Genomic DNA, 18,366 nt, shown 5'->3' with positions numbered 1-18,366 from the left:
CCATGTACAACCAGATAATTGAAATGTTGTGTTCCACTGTGTACAATGAATTGAAATGCGTTCTGCTGTCATGTACAACTAAGTAGGACAAATAAAAAAAAGTTTCAGGCAGAATACAATTATTTTCTGAATCTACATCAGTACTTTGGAATCATTTACAAAGTGATTGATAATAAATCAATGTGCTAAGGGCTGGTATACCTAAAATAACTTTTAGATGCAGAATAACTTAGATATTTGAGGCATTCAGGCCACAAAGAAATGTTTGAAGTGACAGGCATATCTACACCAAGTAATCTTATATTTCCTGAATTATCCTTTTATAAACTAGTTTAAATTTACTTAAGAAACTTCAGGTATGAATATAAACATGATTAAAAAGTTCATTCTGTTAAGGTATTCAACAAATAAACTTCATAGAAATAGCATGGTACATCAAGATAATTATCAAGCCAAAACTGCCCTTTGGGCTCTTGCAGATAGGGCAACATTTTGCTTATGGGATAAGAGACCATATAGTCCGAGAAGATCTCCTGTTACTCTTACTTTCTACATTATGCATAACTACTTTTGAATGCTTTACTGGGCTCTCAGGGAAGCAGGGAAACAAACCTCCAAGGGTCAATATATGAGCTGGTACCTGAGCAGGATAGGTAAGCCAACAGAGAAGCCAAGGTCTCCTAGAGGACCAGTACCATTTTAAGCACTGGAATTGGGAGACCAAGCTCTGGGCACAAAGTGAAGAGAACGAAGACATCCCAGGCCATTTTTGTTCCCTGGCCCAGAGAAGCAAATGCAAAATTTCACTGCAAGAGAACATTCCCAATTTAGAACCTCTAGATTCCCATAGGTATACGTTTGTAAATGTATACATTTACAAAATAAAATTCACCAAATACATGTAAAATGACACACCATAAGGAAAAGAAACAGATTTAGAACCTCAGACTTCATATACTAGAAAATTTAACTTATGATGTAACGATAACTATGTATTCAATGCTTAAAGAAATAAAAAACTGAAGAATTAAGCAATATAATTAATAAAAACTGGCCGAGCATATGTAAGACAGAAATAAGATTTTTTAAAATGAAAAACATGGTAAATGAAATAAAAAGTTCAACTGCTTAAGAGCTGATTATACAGAACGGAAGTGAAAATTGGATATTACTTTTCTAATTTCTTTTTCCTGTAACTTGGAACTGTTTTTCTGTATACCAAAGAGTCCATGGTTGCAATTTTTAGAAAAGATCACAAATATAAGAATCAATGTATACTGACTGGCAAATCATATCTAGACACTATAGTGAAACTATACATCAGAACAGATTTTTAAAAAGTAACTTTGAAGTGGCAAAGAGGGAAGAAAAGGAGATTCTACAGGAAGGAAAAGACAATTAGTAGTAAGGTCAGAGTGGAAAAACTTCAAAATATTGGGAAACTATTAACTAAATTTATGCCCAGAAAAAACATCAAGAATGACAGTAAAATAAGGACATTTTCAGATGAATAAAATCTGAATGAGATTACCTTGAGCAGAATATCCTTAAAGTAACCTCTCCTGGAAATACATCCTTAGAAAGAAAATGACCTTCAGATATGTCTTACAAACAAGAAAGAATAATGATCAAAGTAAACATCTAAGTAAACCCAAACCAACAGGGAATAATGTTTTTAAGTGGGTTGGAAACAACTAAAATACAATAAAATTTGCAAAAGAAAGGTGACTGAAATGTTCTGAGATCCTTTTAGTATTCAGGAAGACACCTGGCAACCTAACTTTAGATTTTTCTTATTAGCATACACCTAATCAGATCTCAATATACATACATACTCCTAACACCCACAGAAAAATAAAATGAAATTTCAAAACACTTTCCCTTCTGTTGATAGATTAAACAGTACAAAAGAAAAAATGGCAAATTGTATAAGACTTACACAATACAAATCTAGTTCTGATACAATGTATAAATACACTGAAAACTAGTCATCAGGCTTTTCAAAAATACATAAATAATTACAGAGTTTACATAATAGACCATAAAACAAGTCTCCTAAAAGAAATTGTAGGGTTAACATTCCAGCTTTTAAGTGCAGGCAATAACTACTTCAATTTGACCCCTAAAGCTCAGGAAATAATGCCAATAGAACAGCAAGAAATTAAAGTTTCTGCATAGCAAAGGAAACAGGAATGTGAAGAGGAAACCCATAAAATGAGAGAAAATCTTTACTAGCTATTTTGACAGAGGATTAATATCTAGAACATATTAAGAGCTCAAAAAACTTTACACTAAAAACAAATAACCCAATTAATAAATGGGCAAATGAATTTAACAGACACTTCTCAAAAGAAGAAATGCAAATGACCAACAAATACATGAAAAATATTCAACATCATTAGCAATTAGAGAAATGCAAATCAAAACGACACTGAAATTTCATCTCTGACCATTCAGAATGGCAGTCATCAAGAATATAAATAAAAGGGTTGGAGTTGTAGCTCAGTGGTAGAATGTTTGCCTCACATTGTATGAGGCACAGGGTTCAATCCTCAGCACCACCTTAAAAAATACATAAAATAAAGGTATTGTCCCCATCTAGAACTAAAAAAAATTTTTTTGGAAAGAATACAAATAATAAATGTTAGCTAGAGAGGATATGGAGAAAAAGGAACAATTGCTATGCTGTCAGTGGAGCTGTAAATTAGTATAATCACTATGAAAGTCAGTATGGATGCTTCTCAAAACACAAGGCATGGAACGACCATATGACCCAGCCATACCACTTCTTGGTATTCACCCTGAAGAATTAAAGTCATCTTACTACAGTAAGACATGAATATCCATGTTTATAGAAGCCCAATTCACAAAAGCCAAACTATGGAACAAGATTAGGTGTCCATCAACCAATGAATGGGTGAAGTAAATGTGGTTTATATAGACAATGCAGCTTTATTCTGCCATCTAAAAAAATGAAATTATGGCATTTTCAGGAAAATGGATGGAACCAGAGACTATCATGTTAAGTGAAATAAGTCAAACTCAAATGATTAAGGATCCGATGTTTTCTCTCATATACAAAAGCTAGAGAAGAAAAAGGGAGACAACGGTGGGAGTGGATCTCCTCTAAGAATCAAATGGAGATCATTAGAGGAAAGGGAGAGGCGGAGGGCAGGGAGGGAGGGGAGAAATGCTGGGGAGTGATATTGACCAAATTATATTGTGTGCATATATGCATCTTATAACAACAAATCCCACCAGTATGTACAACTATAATGCACCAATAAAAAATTTAAAAATACAAAAATAATTACAAAGTTTATACAATAGGGCATAAAACAAGTCTCAATAAAATTCCAAGAAATGGATATTATAACATTTAATTAAAAGAAATTTAAAAAGTTTTAAAAATAGTTAACTTAAAAATATACTTTTAAATTCATGGACCAAGGAAAAACTAGTAAGGAATATTTTAGAAATATTTATGAAAATGTTATATATAAAACTTGATATCCAGCAGATAAATTTTTTTTAAAAAAGAAAGCTTACCAAAACTGACTCAAAAAGAAATGAAAGTCTAAAAACCGAAAAGAGGTTGAACTGGTAGCTACAACTTTTCCTCAAAATAAATCCGTAGGTCCAGGTGGTTTTACAAGTAAGTTCTATCAAATGATCAAGAAACCAATTATTTTAATGTTAAAATGCTTTGGGGAATAGAAAATAAATAATACTCTATAAGTTATTCTGGGGCTAGCAAAAGTAAGGAAACAGTCAAAAACACTACTTGAAATAAAAATTAAGAGCAAAAGTAGACAAAATCCAAAGCAAAGCATTAGCAAAATACAGGTGTATATTTCAAAAACTGATCATTAATCAAGTTGGGTTTTATCTCAAGAATATAAACATAACTCAACATTCAAATATCTTTATATGTAATTCATCATACATCACTGAAAAATGCAGAATAAAAAGTGTTTCATAAAATTAAGCACAATAAAATCTTAGCAAACTCAAACCTCCTTGTCCTGATAAAGACTAGAAGATTCTAACCCTTACTAGAATAAGTTATGCTCAGTGTTTGTGTGTCAAAATATACTTTACTATCATGTATATCTAAAAAGAATTTTAAAATAAATTGAAAAAAGAAGACAAGAATATTCAATATTGTAGAACTGTTACTACTCTGTACTATAGATTAAATGTGATGAAAGAGAAGAGGGGAAGTGAAGAAAGAAAAAAGTAAAACTATCTCTTGGAGCTGTTCGCTATTTGTCCCCAAAGAATTTGACAAACTGAGTTTCATGTTTAATAAAACAACAAAAGGCAAAAAACACTCCTTAAGAAAAAAAGAAGCAACTTGCTCTACCAGGTATGAAGACATATAACCAATCCTAATAATTAAATAATCTGCTATATGATTTTTAGGTAGGCAAAATGACCTGCAGAATAGAACAGGAAGTCACCAAAGAGACACTTCCGAAAATTTGCATGTAACTAAAGTTTCTGAGGAAATGATGGATTAGTCAATAAATGATGCAGAGAAACACTAGTTATCTACAGAGTGAAAGATGAGTGATTTTATCATTTCACACATACACAAATTGATTCCAGGTAGAATAAAGACCTATGAGACTTATATTTTTCTTTCTTCAGTGCTGGGATCTAGTCAAGGGCCTCATGAATGCTCTACTACTGAGCTACATCCCTGATCCTGTTAGACACCGTTAATTTTTAGAAAACTATCACTGTGGGACAGGGAAAATTTCTTAAGGCATAGAAAAAACATTTAAAAATATTAAAATTGTTTTGTTTACCAAAAAAAGTGAAAAGATAAGCCACAAATGGGAGAATAGATGTATAACTACAAAAAATTTGACAAAAAGATTAATGTTCTGAATATTACAAAGAACTCTTAAGTAAATAAGGAAAAAAAATGGACCAAACAATAAGGGGTATTTCACAAAACAAACTGGAATAACATCAATCAAAACATGTTCATGTAATCTCAGTGGCTCCGAAGGCAGAGGCAGGAGGATCTTGAGTTCAAAGCAAGCCTCAGCAATTTAGCAAGGGGCTAAGCAACTCAGTGACACCCTGTCTCTAATAAAATATAAAATAGGGTTAAGGACGTGGCTCAGTGGTTAAGTGCCCCTGGGATCAATTCCTTGTACCCAAAAAAAAAAAAAAAAAAAAAAGCAAAAAACCCCCACAAAACTCAAAACTCCCCACTTTTACTGAAATTAAGAACTCTTGGGGGCTGGGGATGTGGCTCAAGCGGTAGCTCACTCGCCTGGCATGCGTGCGGCCCGGGTTCCATCCTTAGCACCACATACAAACAAAGATGTTGTGTCCGCCGAAAACTAAAAAAAAAAAAAAAAAAAAAAACTCTTGGGGTTGGGATGTAGCTTCATGGTAGCACCTATGCCTATTAACATATGCAAGGCCTTAGGTTCAATCCAGCACCAAAATAAACCAAAGCAAAAGAATCCCACTCCCCAAAAGATTCAGATAAAAACTGATAATAAAATCAAGTACAGATCCAAAAAGAGACATTGGAAGAAAATGTAAGGAATTTTTACATGAGATGGCAGATATTTATGCTATGTCAAGGTTATGATCATCTTACCATGTCAAGCTGAAAATGTCACCATTGTCTAGACAACTGGATGTGTTTTATTGGGAATATTATTTTTCTGTGTTCTATGCTCTACAGTAGTAGATAAGCTTAGTTATCAAGTGAAACCTTAAAAAAATTAAGAACAAAAACCCCAGAATTTTTACATTCAAATAAAGTTGCCCTTCAAAGAGGTTACTATATACTCATTTCACTGGTGTTACCATTGCTCAGGATGGTCTCAAAAATCTTTCACTGGGCTGTTTACTTTTGAAAATATTTTGCCAACAGAGGAAAACTTTTCACTGACAGTAGAATTCACTTATGGAAATAGTCACAAAATACTTTTGGAGTCTTGTCTAATGAAGAAATTACACAGGTCCATAATCAAGTTAAGATTCTGGTCAACATTAAAAATTCTCCTGAATGGCTTATAAATAGCTATTTTCAAAGACAAGTTTTAGATAAGTTTTTAGCAATGGCAACATTACTTAAAAAGTCAGAGCTTCAGAGGTTACTACTTGGAAGGACAAACATTCATCTTAATGCATATAGATAGTATCATTTCTGTTCAGTACAAGCCTGAAGAGGCAATTGCTTAAGAATAGAAAAATAAGGGCTGGAGCTGAGGCTCAGCAGTAGCGCACCTGCTTGGCATGTATGAGGCACTGGGTTCAATTCTTGGCACTGCGTATAAATAAATAAAATAAAGGTCTATAAACAACTAAAAAAAATTTTAAGAATTGTGAGGGGCTGGAGTTGTGGCTCAGTAGTAGAGTGCTTGCCTTACATGTTTGAGACACTGGGTTCGATTCTAAGTACCACATATAAAAAAGTGAATAAAATAAAAGTCCATCAACATCTAAAAAATATTTTTTAAAAAATAGTGAAACAGCTTACATTAGTTGCCTTTAACCTTTAATTTTTGTAAAGGTCACAAAAAACTTTAAATTAAATAAAAATCTATTGTATAAAGACAAAAATATTACAATCAACCCACTAAATCAATTTTGAATTTGAGGGATGGACAATAAACAATCACATAGTTTTGATAGGATTCCATCACAGCAAATAATGAGAAAACTACACAGACCTTTGTAGAAAGAAGTTCCTGTTAACATATAGATGCAATATGTTTTGAATTAATAAACTGCACTGATTTGAATCTAGTATCGGTACTTGGTAATACATATGATTATTATGTTGCTGTGCTGGAGTATTATAATTTCAACAGGTACTGATTTACCCTATATTGCACTTTAAAACAAAAACAATTTGAAGCACTTCATAAACAAAATTAATTGACATCATTTTGGACTAATTTCATTATATTCTTGTACAACTAACTATTTGCAAAGTATCTGAAAAAGTTATGTACTCCCTCTAATGAGTGTTACTCATTCTCTTTATTCCCAAATTTTACTAAACTTATAATTCTGTTAAGTGTCCAGATAAGAGATTGTTGAAATTATATAAACTATGTTAATAAATAGTAAATTTGAGAACTTTATTTGTTGCTTTTTTCCTGTGATTTGTATGATAAAGAGAAAATGCATTTAGAATCAAATTCATGTTTTATTAGTTACGAACATTTCTATAATTTTTCATATTAGACTTTAGTAGACTTTGAAAAAAATTATTGGGACGTAACTGGCTATGTTTTTCCCCTTCATGCAAAATCAGAAGTAGTGATAAATTTCCCTGTAGTAATTTCTTAAAAACATTGATAAATTAGTTTTATAATATTCCAGCACAGCAACGACCTTAACATCCAAGGTTAAAGTGACATGCTTCACAAATACTCAAGTAGTCATCTTCTTCTATTTCTTCATTCCTATGAATATAATCTTTCAACTGCACCATTCTTTCAGCCTGATTCTCATTCCTTATATTTTTTAATTTTAATTTAATTTAATTTAATTTTAATTGCTTTTATTTTTAAATCATTCCATATCTTAAAGAATGTATTTTTATTCAACAAACACTGCATACTGACTGTTATTTATCTTTTCCTATTGTTGTCAGGTCCTTCAAGGCTATGCTTCTGACTTCTGGTATATAATGTAACAAAAAGTCACATTTTCCCTTTATTTCACTTTAATTAGGAGTCTATCTTATTTTATGGGTAACTAGAGTAACAACTTCATTGGTTAGATGACCACTGTATAATAAAAATCAGAAATGGAAATGTAACATCCAAATTCCATACGCATAATAGAAACAGAGAGATGTTAAGGAAAATGATTAAAAAAATAATCATAGGAAACAATAAGATCCTCAGTACAGAAAACAAATATACATATAGTAAGCATAGCTAGACAAGCATCATAATACAAAAAAACTCCATCAGACATGAGAAATAGATACTTGAAGCCAGGTTTTGAAACTTAATCATCACACCCATTCAGTTGTAGCCAGTCCAATAAATGCTCTAGAGTTAAATGCTTTGGGGACTGGCTAAAATAGTTATACTAAAGAACACTAGTTCAGATTCAGCCAATGACTTAAGAAACTTGTCCACAGGCTGAAAGTGTAAAAAAGTCATTTGGGAACTTTTAAACTTGCTTCATCAAAGATGCTTATCTCCAGCTTAAGCTGCCTTTTTTTTTTTTTTTTTTTAAAGGTTTGATATGTTCAACAGGCATTGACATTTGGTATATGTCATTCTGTTCTACTGTACTGACAAGTCCAGGATCCCATTTGATAAGGGCTGAATGGATGGAAAAAATATCTCTTAATGTTTCAGCTTCCTTATAAATCAAATAACTTCCCAGCAGTGAACCATAATAAATCCTAAGGAATGACAAAAACAATTTAAAAACGGCTAGAAGAAAGGTGACAAACTATACTGCAAATATAAAACAGGATATTTTAATGTTCTTAATAAATATTTATAAAAATATGTACATATAATAAACAGGTCATTTTATAATGCTAGTTAAAACAATGATGAGCTGTGATATCAGGTTTATCAATATCCAGGCTTCAAATTAATTTATAGAAATATTGTCAACTAAATTTCAATAAACACACTGGAGGTATCAAACATAATGAGAAAAACAATAGTTGCAAGTTTTCTTTTTTTATCAACATCATGTTTTATTGGTTAATGATGAACTTACATAATCAGCCAACTAAATTTAAAAAGGATTTTCGTAAAAAAAAAGTATTTGTTTTTTGAAAATAAATAAATTCAGATCTGTACAATTAGAAAAACCAGGAAAGCTGCAAATAACAAAATAGGAAGATAATAAATCCTGGGTTCAAAATGAAATCAAAGAAGAAAGTTAAAGATATTTTCAGATTCCTTACTGAGAAGTTATATAATCTACACCACTCTTCAAGGTCTTCAACTGGGCACTAGAATAATATTGATCTAAAATCTTCTCAAATAGTTCCTCTGCTTCACTTTTTGCATGGGATGGGAGAACAAAACAAAATAAAAACAAAATTGTAAGCTCCTTCAGATGGAATTAAAATAGCTGTCTTTTGGCGTTCTAGCAATCAAACTGAAATCAAGGTTTTTTTAATACAGTATTCTCAGAGCTTTCAAGAATAGAGCCAAGTGGTACTTAAAAATACAAAAACATTTTCTACTTTTTGTAAATACCCAAGAAATTTTAAAAATCAACATCTAGGAAGAAAAAGCAAGACATAAACTGATCAGCACCAAGTAGAAGTGATCTCTAGGAGGAGCAGGTCTCATATTGTGTTGATGAGCAGAAAAATTCACAGTACCAAAGGTTAATACCTTTAAGCAATAGGAACGGTAAAACTCAACAAATTAAATTTTGAATCATCCCAATGGAGATTTCAAGGGTTTGGTGCTACTTTAAACATTTTCCAGAGTAGATATGGTTTCAAGTTAAAGTGTCTTCCTTCCCTCCTCCATTTGCTAAAGTAGAAAGTATGAAATTTAACTTTATAATTAATAATTCTTTAGCTATAATTCCAAAAGTTGTACTTATTCATAATATAACATTTAACCTTTAAATAAGACTCTGGATATAGTTAAAATTCAAAGGGGATCATTATCAAAATCTTAGTTGTCTTTCTTGCCTATCAAGGTTTATGAATATATTGTTGGTGACTAGAACTCAAATCACATACAGTCAACCACATTACTGGATCCATGACCCACATCTCGAATTTGGCTAGTTAAACAGGCACACACAGCTACTCCTGCTCCAGCTCGGCAGTGAGACACAGATCCAACAAGTTCCCACCTGAAAAGACAGAGAAAGAATGTCATATTGAAACAAAGTATAATTTTCTTTGTTCAAAATACCAAACATATGGGCTGGGGATATAGCTCAGTTGGTAGAGTGCTTGCCTTGCATGCATAAAGCCCTGGGTTCAGTCCCCAGTACCACCACCACCATCACAACAAAAACTTCCTATTGTGGAACTGATTCTAAAAGATAGCAAGCTTCCAGAGGGTGATAAGATATCTCAAAGTTTTGTGTTAACAACTATACCTAGCAGGAAAGTAAGTCTCCCCTTATGTGAAGTTTTACTTTCCACTATGGTTACCTACAGTCAACCAGTCTGAAAATATTAAATGGAAAGTTCCAGAATTAAACAATTCACAAGTTTTAAATTGGACAGTGTTTTGACTAGTATGATGAATCTTACACGGTTTCACTCGGTCCTAACTGGGTGATGCATCAGCCCTTTGTCCAGCACATCCTCTATAGACATTACCTATCCATTAGTCACTTAGTAGCTACCTCAGTTATCAGATTAAAATTAAATGTGGTGATATCAAAGTGCTTGTATTCAAGTAACCTTCATTTACTTAATAATGGTCCCAAAGTACAAAAACAGTGGTGCTGGCAATTTTATTATAGAACACTGTTAAAACTGTTCTATTATTATTATTAGTTATTGTTTGTATTTTCTGTGCCTAGTTTATAAATTAAACTATCATAATATGTTTAGGAGAAAACAATAGATATATAGTCTGGTCGTATCTGTGGTTGTAGGCACCCATCTGGAACATTACCCATGTTTCGAGGAAGGACTACACTATAAATGGAGTAGGGAAGGAAGAAAGTTTAACTTGAAACCATACACGTTGTTATAACACTACAGTGTTATAACACTCGGGAGTCATCTGTTATTGGACTATACCATTGAGAAAAAAATGTAAATTACCTATTCAGTACTGGATCAAATGCTTCTACTGTATTTAAATATGCATTGCCATTATGACCACCGACTGCAAAGATTTTTCCCATCACTGTTGCGATCCCCACTCCACCCCTGGGAGTAGTAAGTGCTGCCACATAATCCCACTTGTTGCTTCGAGGGTCATATCGCTCAACTGAACTCAGAGGAGAATTATCATCAAAACCACCTACATAAAAAATATTTTAAAATAGCATTACCATTCATAGAAATTAACTACTAAATCTTAATTCAATAGCTTCTATAACCCAATCTTTTAAAACTATATAGAATAGTTTAAAGAAAACTAGAAAAAAATTTATCCCAATACCCATTTACCACCAAAAACTATTACTAGACATTTTCTACAATTCAACTTATAAAAATTTAATTGGTATTTTCACCTCAATACTAGAATTAAAAATCTAAAAGTGGGTAAAATTGGAGTCCCCTTATTTAAGCAATTTGGAAATCAAGAAAAAAAGTAATCATTCATATAACTTGTCCTGAGCTTTCTTGAAGCAGACAAGACTAAGATTCTTTCTCTGTTTATTATATTTTTAAAACAGTAAGAAGGCTTGAGAAGAAATAAACTACATTAGGTCATATGGTTCATCCAGATATAAGCTGAAGTTTTTCAGTTGTTCTCCTACATACTATTATTGCCAGCACAATTAGATGGTAGACTACGAATTCTCACCAATTTTTGTCAAAACCACATCTTCCTCCTATATATTCCAAATGACTTTTTTTTCTATAGATCAGTTTAACAATGTATTAATATATTTCTGAGGGTTAAATACAGACTATTATTTTAACAGTGTTCTCTTTTTTTTGACTTCCTCTAAATCTAAATGAATAATCTCTCTTTTTGGTGATTCCACCTACTTTCCTGAGAACAGGAGTGTTGATATTATTATCAGTCTCTTCATAAACAAAGTCAGTTTAAAAAGGAAAAAGAAAAAAATGAAGTGCTCTTCTCTCATAGGTTTTATTAAATCAACTGAATTGAAATAAAAAATCTTCCTAGTTTTTGAGAGTGATCTGATTTTGATTAACGTATAATAATATCACTATAAAATTTTCACTGTAATCATTTAGTTTTAATTATTGCTCATGTTAACATAAAAAAGTTTTTAACAGTTATGTTTTCCATAGCCTTCTTTCACTGATTGCATATCATTTCTCTAGATTATGTACATAAATTGATAATAATAAAAAATTCGGGCTGGGGTTATGGCTCAGTGATAGAGTGCTCACCTAGCACATGTAAGGCCCCGGGTTCAATCCTTAGCACTGTGTAAAAATAAATAAAATAAAGGTATTGTGTCCAACTATAACTAAAATATAAATATTAAAAAAAAAATTCAAGGCAGGGCTGGAGATATAGCTCAGTGGTAGAGCACAGGCCTAGAATGCACAAGGCTCTGGGTTTGAGCCCCAGCAATGCCAAAAAAAAAAAAAAAAAGTAAAAATAATGTAGAGCAGAAGAAGAGACAAAGCAGAATGCAATCAGGTTGTTAGACATGCCCATACCTTCACATTTTTCTTATTTAAATAGGACACAAGTGATCAATAAGGGTTTTTTTTTAATGTCCAACCTGAGTAATTCTTAAATGTTTACCATGTCTATTCTTAACTATAAAGGCCATTCTGTAAGTAAACATGACAAAATCCTGTTGATGTGTAATGTACCAATATCTAAGGAAACAGGGAGCTGAGGATGGTGGCAACAGTGTAAGAATTTCAGATTCAAACAGAACCAAGTTCAAATTTCATCTCTTGTTTAGCCCTGTGACTTTAAATTAGTCACTGTGTTTAAGTCTCTGACTTCCTTATAGAGCCCCTGTTATAATCAGGTGAGATCTAAAGGTAAATTGTGCTATTTCCTTTTTCTTGAACACATATGAGCAATTAAAGAGTCAGTATAATGTCTATTTGCATATATTTAAACATTAAGAATATTCCATTCTCTTATTAAGAACTATAAGTTATACTGGGTTCAATAGTCTGTGCCTGTAACCCTACCAATTTGGGAGGCTGAGGTACACGGATTGTAAATTCTCACTGTTAGCCTGGGCAATACAGTGAAACCCCATTTTTAAAAAAGGAAAGAAAACAACACTATAAATTACATAATACAAATAATGCACACAGTTAAGTGTGACATATGCTAGAGGTAAACTCTGAACTCATTTCCTCATCTGTAAAGGAAGGGATTACTAATCACAACACAACTACTCATTTGTTGGTAATTACAAAGTGCCAGACAGTTTGAGATACTTAACATACATTGCCTCTAATTCTTAGAATAAAACATATATTACCTTCAATAATTAAAATAATTCTGAAAGATGGGCATTATTATTTCTATTTCATAATCATTTAAAGCCTTGCTACTGAATGTGAATGAAGCTGACCTGGAACAGTGTCACTATCATTTGGGAGCTGTCAGAAATACAGAAACTATTGGATCCCTCATTTCCAGATTACTTGAATGCATAGTAGGTTTTTTTGGGGGGAGGGGGGATGGGGACAGATACAGGGGATTGAACTCAGGGGCACTTGATCACTGAGCCACATACCCAGTCCCATTTTGTTTTTATTTAGAGACAGGGTCTAACTGAGTTGCTTAGAGCCTCACTTTTGCTAAAGCTGGCTTCGAACTCATGATCCTCCTGCCTTAGTCTCCAGAGCCACTGGGATTACAGGTGTATGCTACTGTGCCTGGCATAGGAGGGTTTAAAAAAGTACTGCACTGATATTCTTCCAATTCAGTGTTTTAGTAAGTCAAAAAGCAAAACAAAACATTGCATAGCTGTTATTCATGACATATCTATATGTTTACTTAAAAGTTTCAACATAATTTCCTTTGAAATGCAATAGAGAAAAACAAGCCTTAGAAGTATATATATCTACATATAGCCCCCTAGTTTAGGTATATTTCTATTACTAGAAAAAGAAGTTTTAAATGTGAAAGATGAAGATTTAAATAAAAAAGCATGCTATGAAACTTAAGAATTCAAAAACACATCTCAGGACTGATTCCAAAGGTTAAATATAATTTGTTACTGCATTATTTCATGATATTTGTTGTTGTATATCCTGCTACATTTAGAGAAATACAATCCACTCACCAACAACATATAAGCAACCATGAAGCTCACTAACTCCATTGCCTGCTCTTCGTTGACCCATTTCTTTAACTTCTATCCACTTATCCAGATGTGGATCATATCTTTCTACACTAGATAAAGAAGCCACTCCATCATTGCCTCCTACAGCATAAACATAGTTCTAAATGGAGAAAAACAAATATAACATATGACATTAGATTTGAATGGATTTACATATGGTCCTACAGCAGAACACAATGTGCAAGAAAGAAGTATTTCATAAAATAATATGGCATAAAATCAATAACTGTGTACTAGTGATATGACTGTATCAGACTTTCTTTATTTGATTATGGATGTGATTCAATGCAGTTCAATGGGCAAGTTGCCACATTAACTTACTATTAGAGCCACAGAGCCAACTCCTCCACGGGGAGTGTTCATTGGTGCCACTGTACTCCACTGATCAGATTCTATGTCATATCTTTCCACATCATTGAAGCATGTATTGTCATCTAATCCTCCAATTGCATAAATTGGTCCTCCTAAGGAAGCTAAGGCAATTCCTCGCCTGCAAAAGCAATAAAATATACCTTGGCATCTGGGTTGTTTCCAGGAAAAAAAATAGCAAAGAAAATGTGCTAATGCAAGTCATTTATCAAAAATATGGTTGTTTCCATTATTTTGATTTATCAAAGCTTCTAAACAGATAGCTCCGGAGTGCAACTCCAAGAATGTGTAACCTACATAGGCTACTTTAAACTCATATCAAATAGTAAAGTAAAACCCAACAAAATAGTATAAAAAGAATCCAAAATAATCATTTTTTTAAGTAAAACATACAATTGTAAAATTGAGGGGCTAATGGGATGACAGAGTTGGCTATGGAGATCAAAAACCAAATTCTCATATCTGCATCCATGTTATTGCAGAGCTCATTACAGAGTATCATTGCACCATCATACAAAATAATATTCATTTTTTATATTACAAGCTTTTTGTCACAATGCTCTATCTACTTATTTTATTTTTTGCAGTACTAGGGACTGAACCCAGGGGCACTCCACCACTGAGCCACATTCCCTAGCCTTTTTTGAGATAGGGTTTCATTAAATTTCCCAGGCTGACCTCAAAATTATGATTCTCCTGCCTCAGCCTCCCAGTCACTGGGATTAAAGGCATGTGTTACTGTGCCTGGCACAATGCTTTATTTTTTTAAAGAGCATTCATTCATTCATTCATTCATTCATTTATCTATTTATGGGAAGGAAGAGATTCAGCTCCTTTTAAGACTAATTTATTATAATCATCGTCAGAAAAATGTTATTTTCTTTTTGCTATACTGGAGATTGAATCCAGAGATTAACATGATAGGTAAGCACCTTATCACTGAAGTATATGCCAAGTTCCCTTTTTAAGAAATATTACTTTGAGACAGGGTCTCACTAAGTTCATGAGGCTGGCCTGAAATTTCTGATCATCCTGCCTTAGGCACCTGATCTGTTGGTCTTATAAGCCTGAGCCACCATGCCAAGCTTCAATTTCTTAATACACTGTACCAATAAACAATTGAAATATTCTAAAACTACTATCTGTCACTAAAGCTGAAAATAAAGTAGTGTTGTAATTTATTTATTTGCAGGACTGGAGATTGAACCTAGGGCCTTGCAGATGCTAGGCATGTACTCTAACTCTGAGCTACATCCCCAACAGTAGAGAATTTCATAAACCTCAATTATCTTGCTTCTTTATTTGAGACACATCTGTTATTAATGAATTAATATAGATAAAGCACTTAGAATACTGCCTGGCCCATTTTTAGTGCTCTGTATTATTACAGGTTGAACACCCCTCATCTGAAATTTGTGAGACCAGAAGTATATCAGCTTTTGGAATATCAACATAGACTTTACAGGTGGAACATCCTTAATATAAAAATTCAAAATAAAATATACCTCAAAATTAAAGACTTTTTGAATGCTGCTTTAAAAGCCTCAGATTTTAGAACATATTAACTTCAGACTTTCAGAACAGCAATGCTCAATCCGCACCAAAGTGGCTTCTCCAGATTCTAATTCTACATTTACCAAAGAGTATCCCTAGGAAAGAATTATTAAGGATAATGTTATTTCATTCATTTTTAGTCTCCTTTGCTTCTTTCCACTGAGGTATAATGCTGTGACTTACAAAATGCTGTATATCTGTATGAACATGTGCATGTTTACATTATTAAGTTACAAAGTCCATCATTAAGTTAGAAAGTTCCCTAAGGCTCTGTTTCTAAGCCCTCATAGAACCCTATATTCTCTTTCCTCAGCAATCTCATTCTTTCCATGGATTATGTTAGATGACTCAATATACATTCAGACATATTTTCACTTTAAAACTCAAATCTGTCTTTGTGGCTCTTCAACTTTAACTTTAATCTGAAATGAAACCCACTGTTCATCTCCCTGCTGGAGGCAGAATTTCAAGATGCTCCCCCATGACCTTCAGTTCCTGGTGTTACCCAGTGATTATGCTACATTATATGGCAAAAGGAATATTGCCAGAGTGGGCCTAGTCTTGTGATTATACAAGCCCTTTAAAGCAGAGAGATCCTCCAGTTTGTAGTCAGAAACTCAAGGAACAATGTGGGGTCAGCATGCTGATGGTTTACTGAAGATAGAGGGAACATGTGGGAAAAATCTCCTCACCCTGGCCAACTGCCAGTAAAAATAAGCAGTTCAGTCCTACAATATAACTACCAGAAGTCAAATTCTATCAATAAACTGAATAACCTCAGAAGAAGCTTCTTTCACTTGAGACTCCAGAGAAAAGTCTAGCCCCGCCAACACATTGGCTTGGTCTTCTAAAAGCCCAAGCAAACCTGCAGGACTTCTGAACTATGAGCTAATAAATGGATGTTATTTAAAGCTAATTGTGTAGTAATTTGTTATATGGCAACAGAAAACTAACATAACTCCATGAAAAGACAAATAAAAATTTTATGTGGTTGACTAACTTGCTTAATCCAGTCAGAAGTAGCACTACTGCCTGTAATCCTAGTGGCTCTGGAGTCTGAAGCAGGAGGATCACAAATTCAAAGCCAGCCTCAGCAACTTAGTGAGACCCTATCTCTTAAAAAAAATACAAAAAAAGGGCTGGGGAAGTGACTTAGTGGTTGAGTGCCACTGGGTTTGATCCCCAGTACAAAAATAAAATAAAATTAAATTAAAATTAAAATAGCACCACTGTCTATGTAATTGCTTAAGTCAGAAACTGAATTATTTTTACCTGTTTTTCCCACTGCCATATCTAATTGTCATAAAGTTTGTTGACTGTATACCTTTGAACTATTCTTTCTCAAGCATCCTTTTTTCTCTATTTCAATTTTTATCACTTTATTCCAAACTACCATTATTTCTTGACTAAACTATTACAATAACTCTTTTTAATCTGTCAGACTCTTTTTACATTAGGCATTCTCATAACCCTTCTCCCTTTTATATGTAGAGAATCTCTGAAAACAAATCTATCACTTACCTACTAATTAAATGTATTTTATATAAATTTATATTATAAATATAAGCATACATATATGTTTATCTACTCCCATCCAAAGGTTGAACAGGCTAGAGTACTAAATCATATACCTTTAGACTACTTAATATATTTTAATTTATTGTAGGTGAGAATTTAAAATATTAAAGCTCATGTTAAAATCAGTAAAGAAAACATACACTGGGGGATATCTTATTAACACGACAAAATATATGTGCCTTAGTTTTAAAGTCAGCATCTTATTTTACAAAGAGAAACACTAGACATTTACAGTAAGATAAGGAACAAGATAAAAAATACCTACTGTTTCTATTCATATTTGTTGAATTATCAGCAAATAAAATGACAAGAAAAATCAATTAGAAGTTTAATCATGTGTGGACAAAGTTGGCAAAAGCTGAATAGAGTCTGTAGATTAATTAATAGCATTGTATCAATGCTAATTTCAATCATATTGTGGTTGTGTAAGATGTTAACATTATGGAAAGTTTGGTGAAGGGAGTACAGTAAGGTGTATCATCTAACTTTGGCACTACTAGCATTTGGAGCTAGAAAATTCTTTGCTACAGGGGACTACTGAACATTTGTAGGACTGTTAGCAGCATCCCAGACCTATTCCCACTAGATGCTAGTAGCAACTTGCCCACCCTCAAACTAATAACCCAAACTCTGGAGACACTGTCAAGTGTTGCATAGAAGGGGCAAATTATTTTTAGGTGAGAAACAGTGATACATATGAACTCTTCTATTTTTGCATCTTTTCTGAAAAATCTAAAACTATTTCTAACAAAATTTTTTTTAAAAAAGCAATGTTCAGATATAAGTGAAAACCATGATTATAGTATGCTAAAATGTGAGTTCATTCTTAAAAAATATAAAAGTTATAACAAAGCATCACTTGGGATGCTTTAATAAAATGTATTT

At 32.9% G+C, this 18,366-nt stretch overlaps 1 protein-coding gene across 4 annotated transcripts in view; it reads right to left on the bottom strand.

Annotated features, from left to right (window-relative positions):
- Window positions 1-5,289: 5,289 nt before the first annotated feature.
- Window positions 5,290-18,366, bottom strand: part of Klhl8 (kelch like family member 8) — a 45,560-nt gene continuing 32,483 nt past the window's right edge. For 2 of the 4 annotated variants that reach the window (XM_077803178.1, XM_077803180.1), the window contains exons 7-11: window positions 14,302-14,470; window positions 13,921-14,080; window positions 10,772-10,973; window positions 9,725-9,840; window positions 5,290-5,360 (exon numbers count right to left, since the gene is read on the bottom strand). In XM_077803178.1, the coding sequence (XP_077659304.1) occupies window positions 5,320-5,360; window positions 9,725-9,840; window positions 10,772-10,973; window positions 13,921-14,080; window positions 14,302-14,470 (688 nt within the window). In that variant the 3' untranslated portion in view covers window positions 5,290-5,319. Of the gene's footprint in view, window positions 5,361-8,536; window positions 9,841-10,771; window positions 10,974-13,920; window positions 14,081-14,301; window positions 14,471-18,366 lie in introns of those variants that run through there. The other 2 variants (XM_077803179.1, XM_077803181.1) reach the window with 2 other exon arrangements.

The sequence above is a fragment of the Urocitellus parryii genome, chromosome 10, assembly GCF_045843805.1.
Source record: "Urocitellus parryii isolate mUroPar1 chromosome 10, mUroPar1.hap1, whole genome shotgun sequence".
In the NCBI taxonomy this organism is placed as follows: domain Eukaryota; kingdom Metazoa; phylum Chordata; class Mammalia; order Rodentia; family Sciuridae; genus Urocitellus; species Urocitellus parryii.
This window is presented reverse-complemented; position numbering and strand designations above follow the sequence as displayed.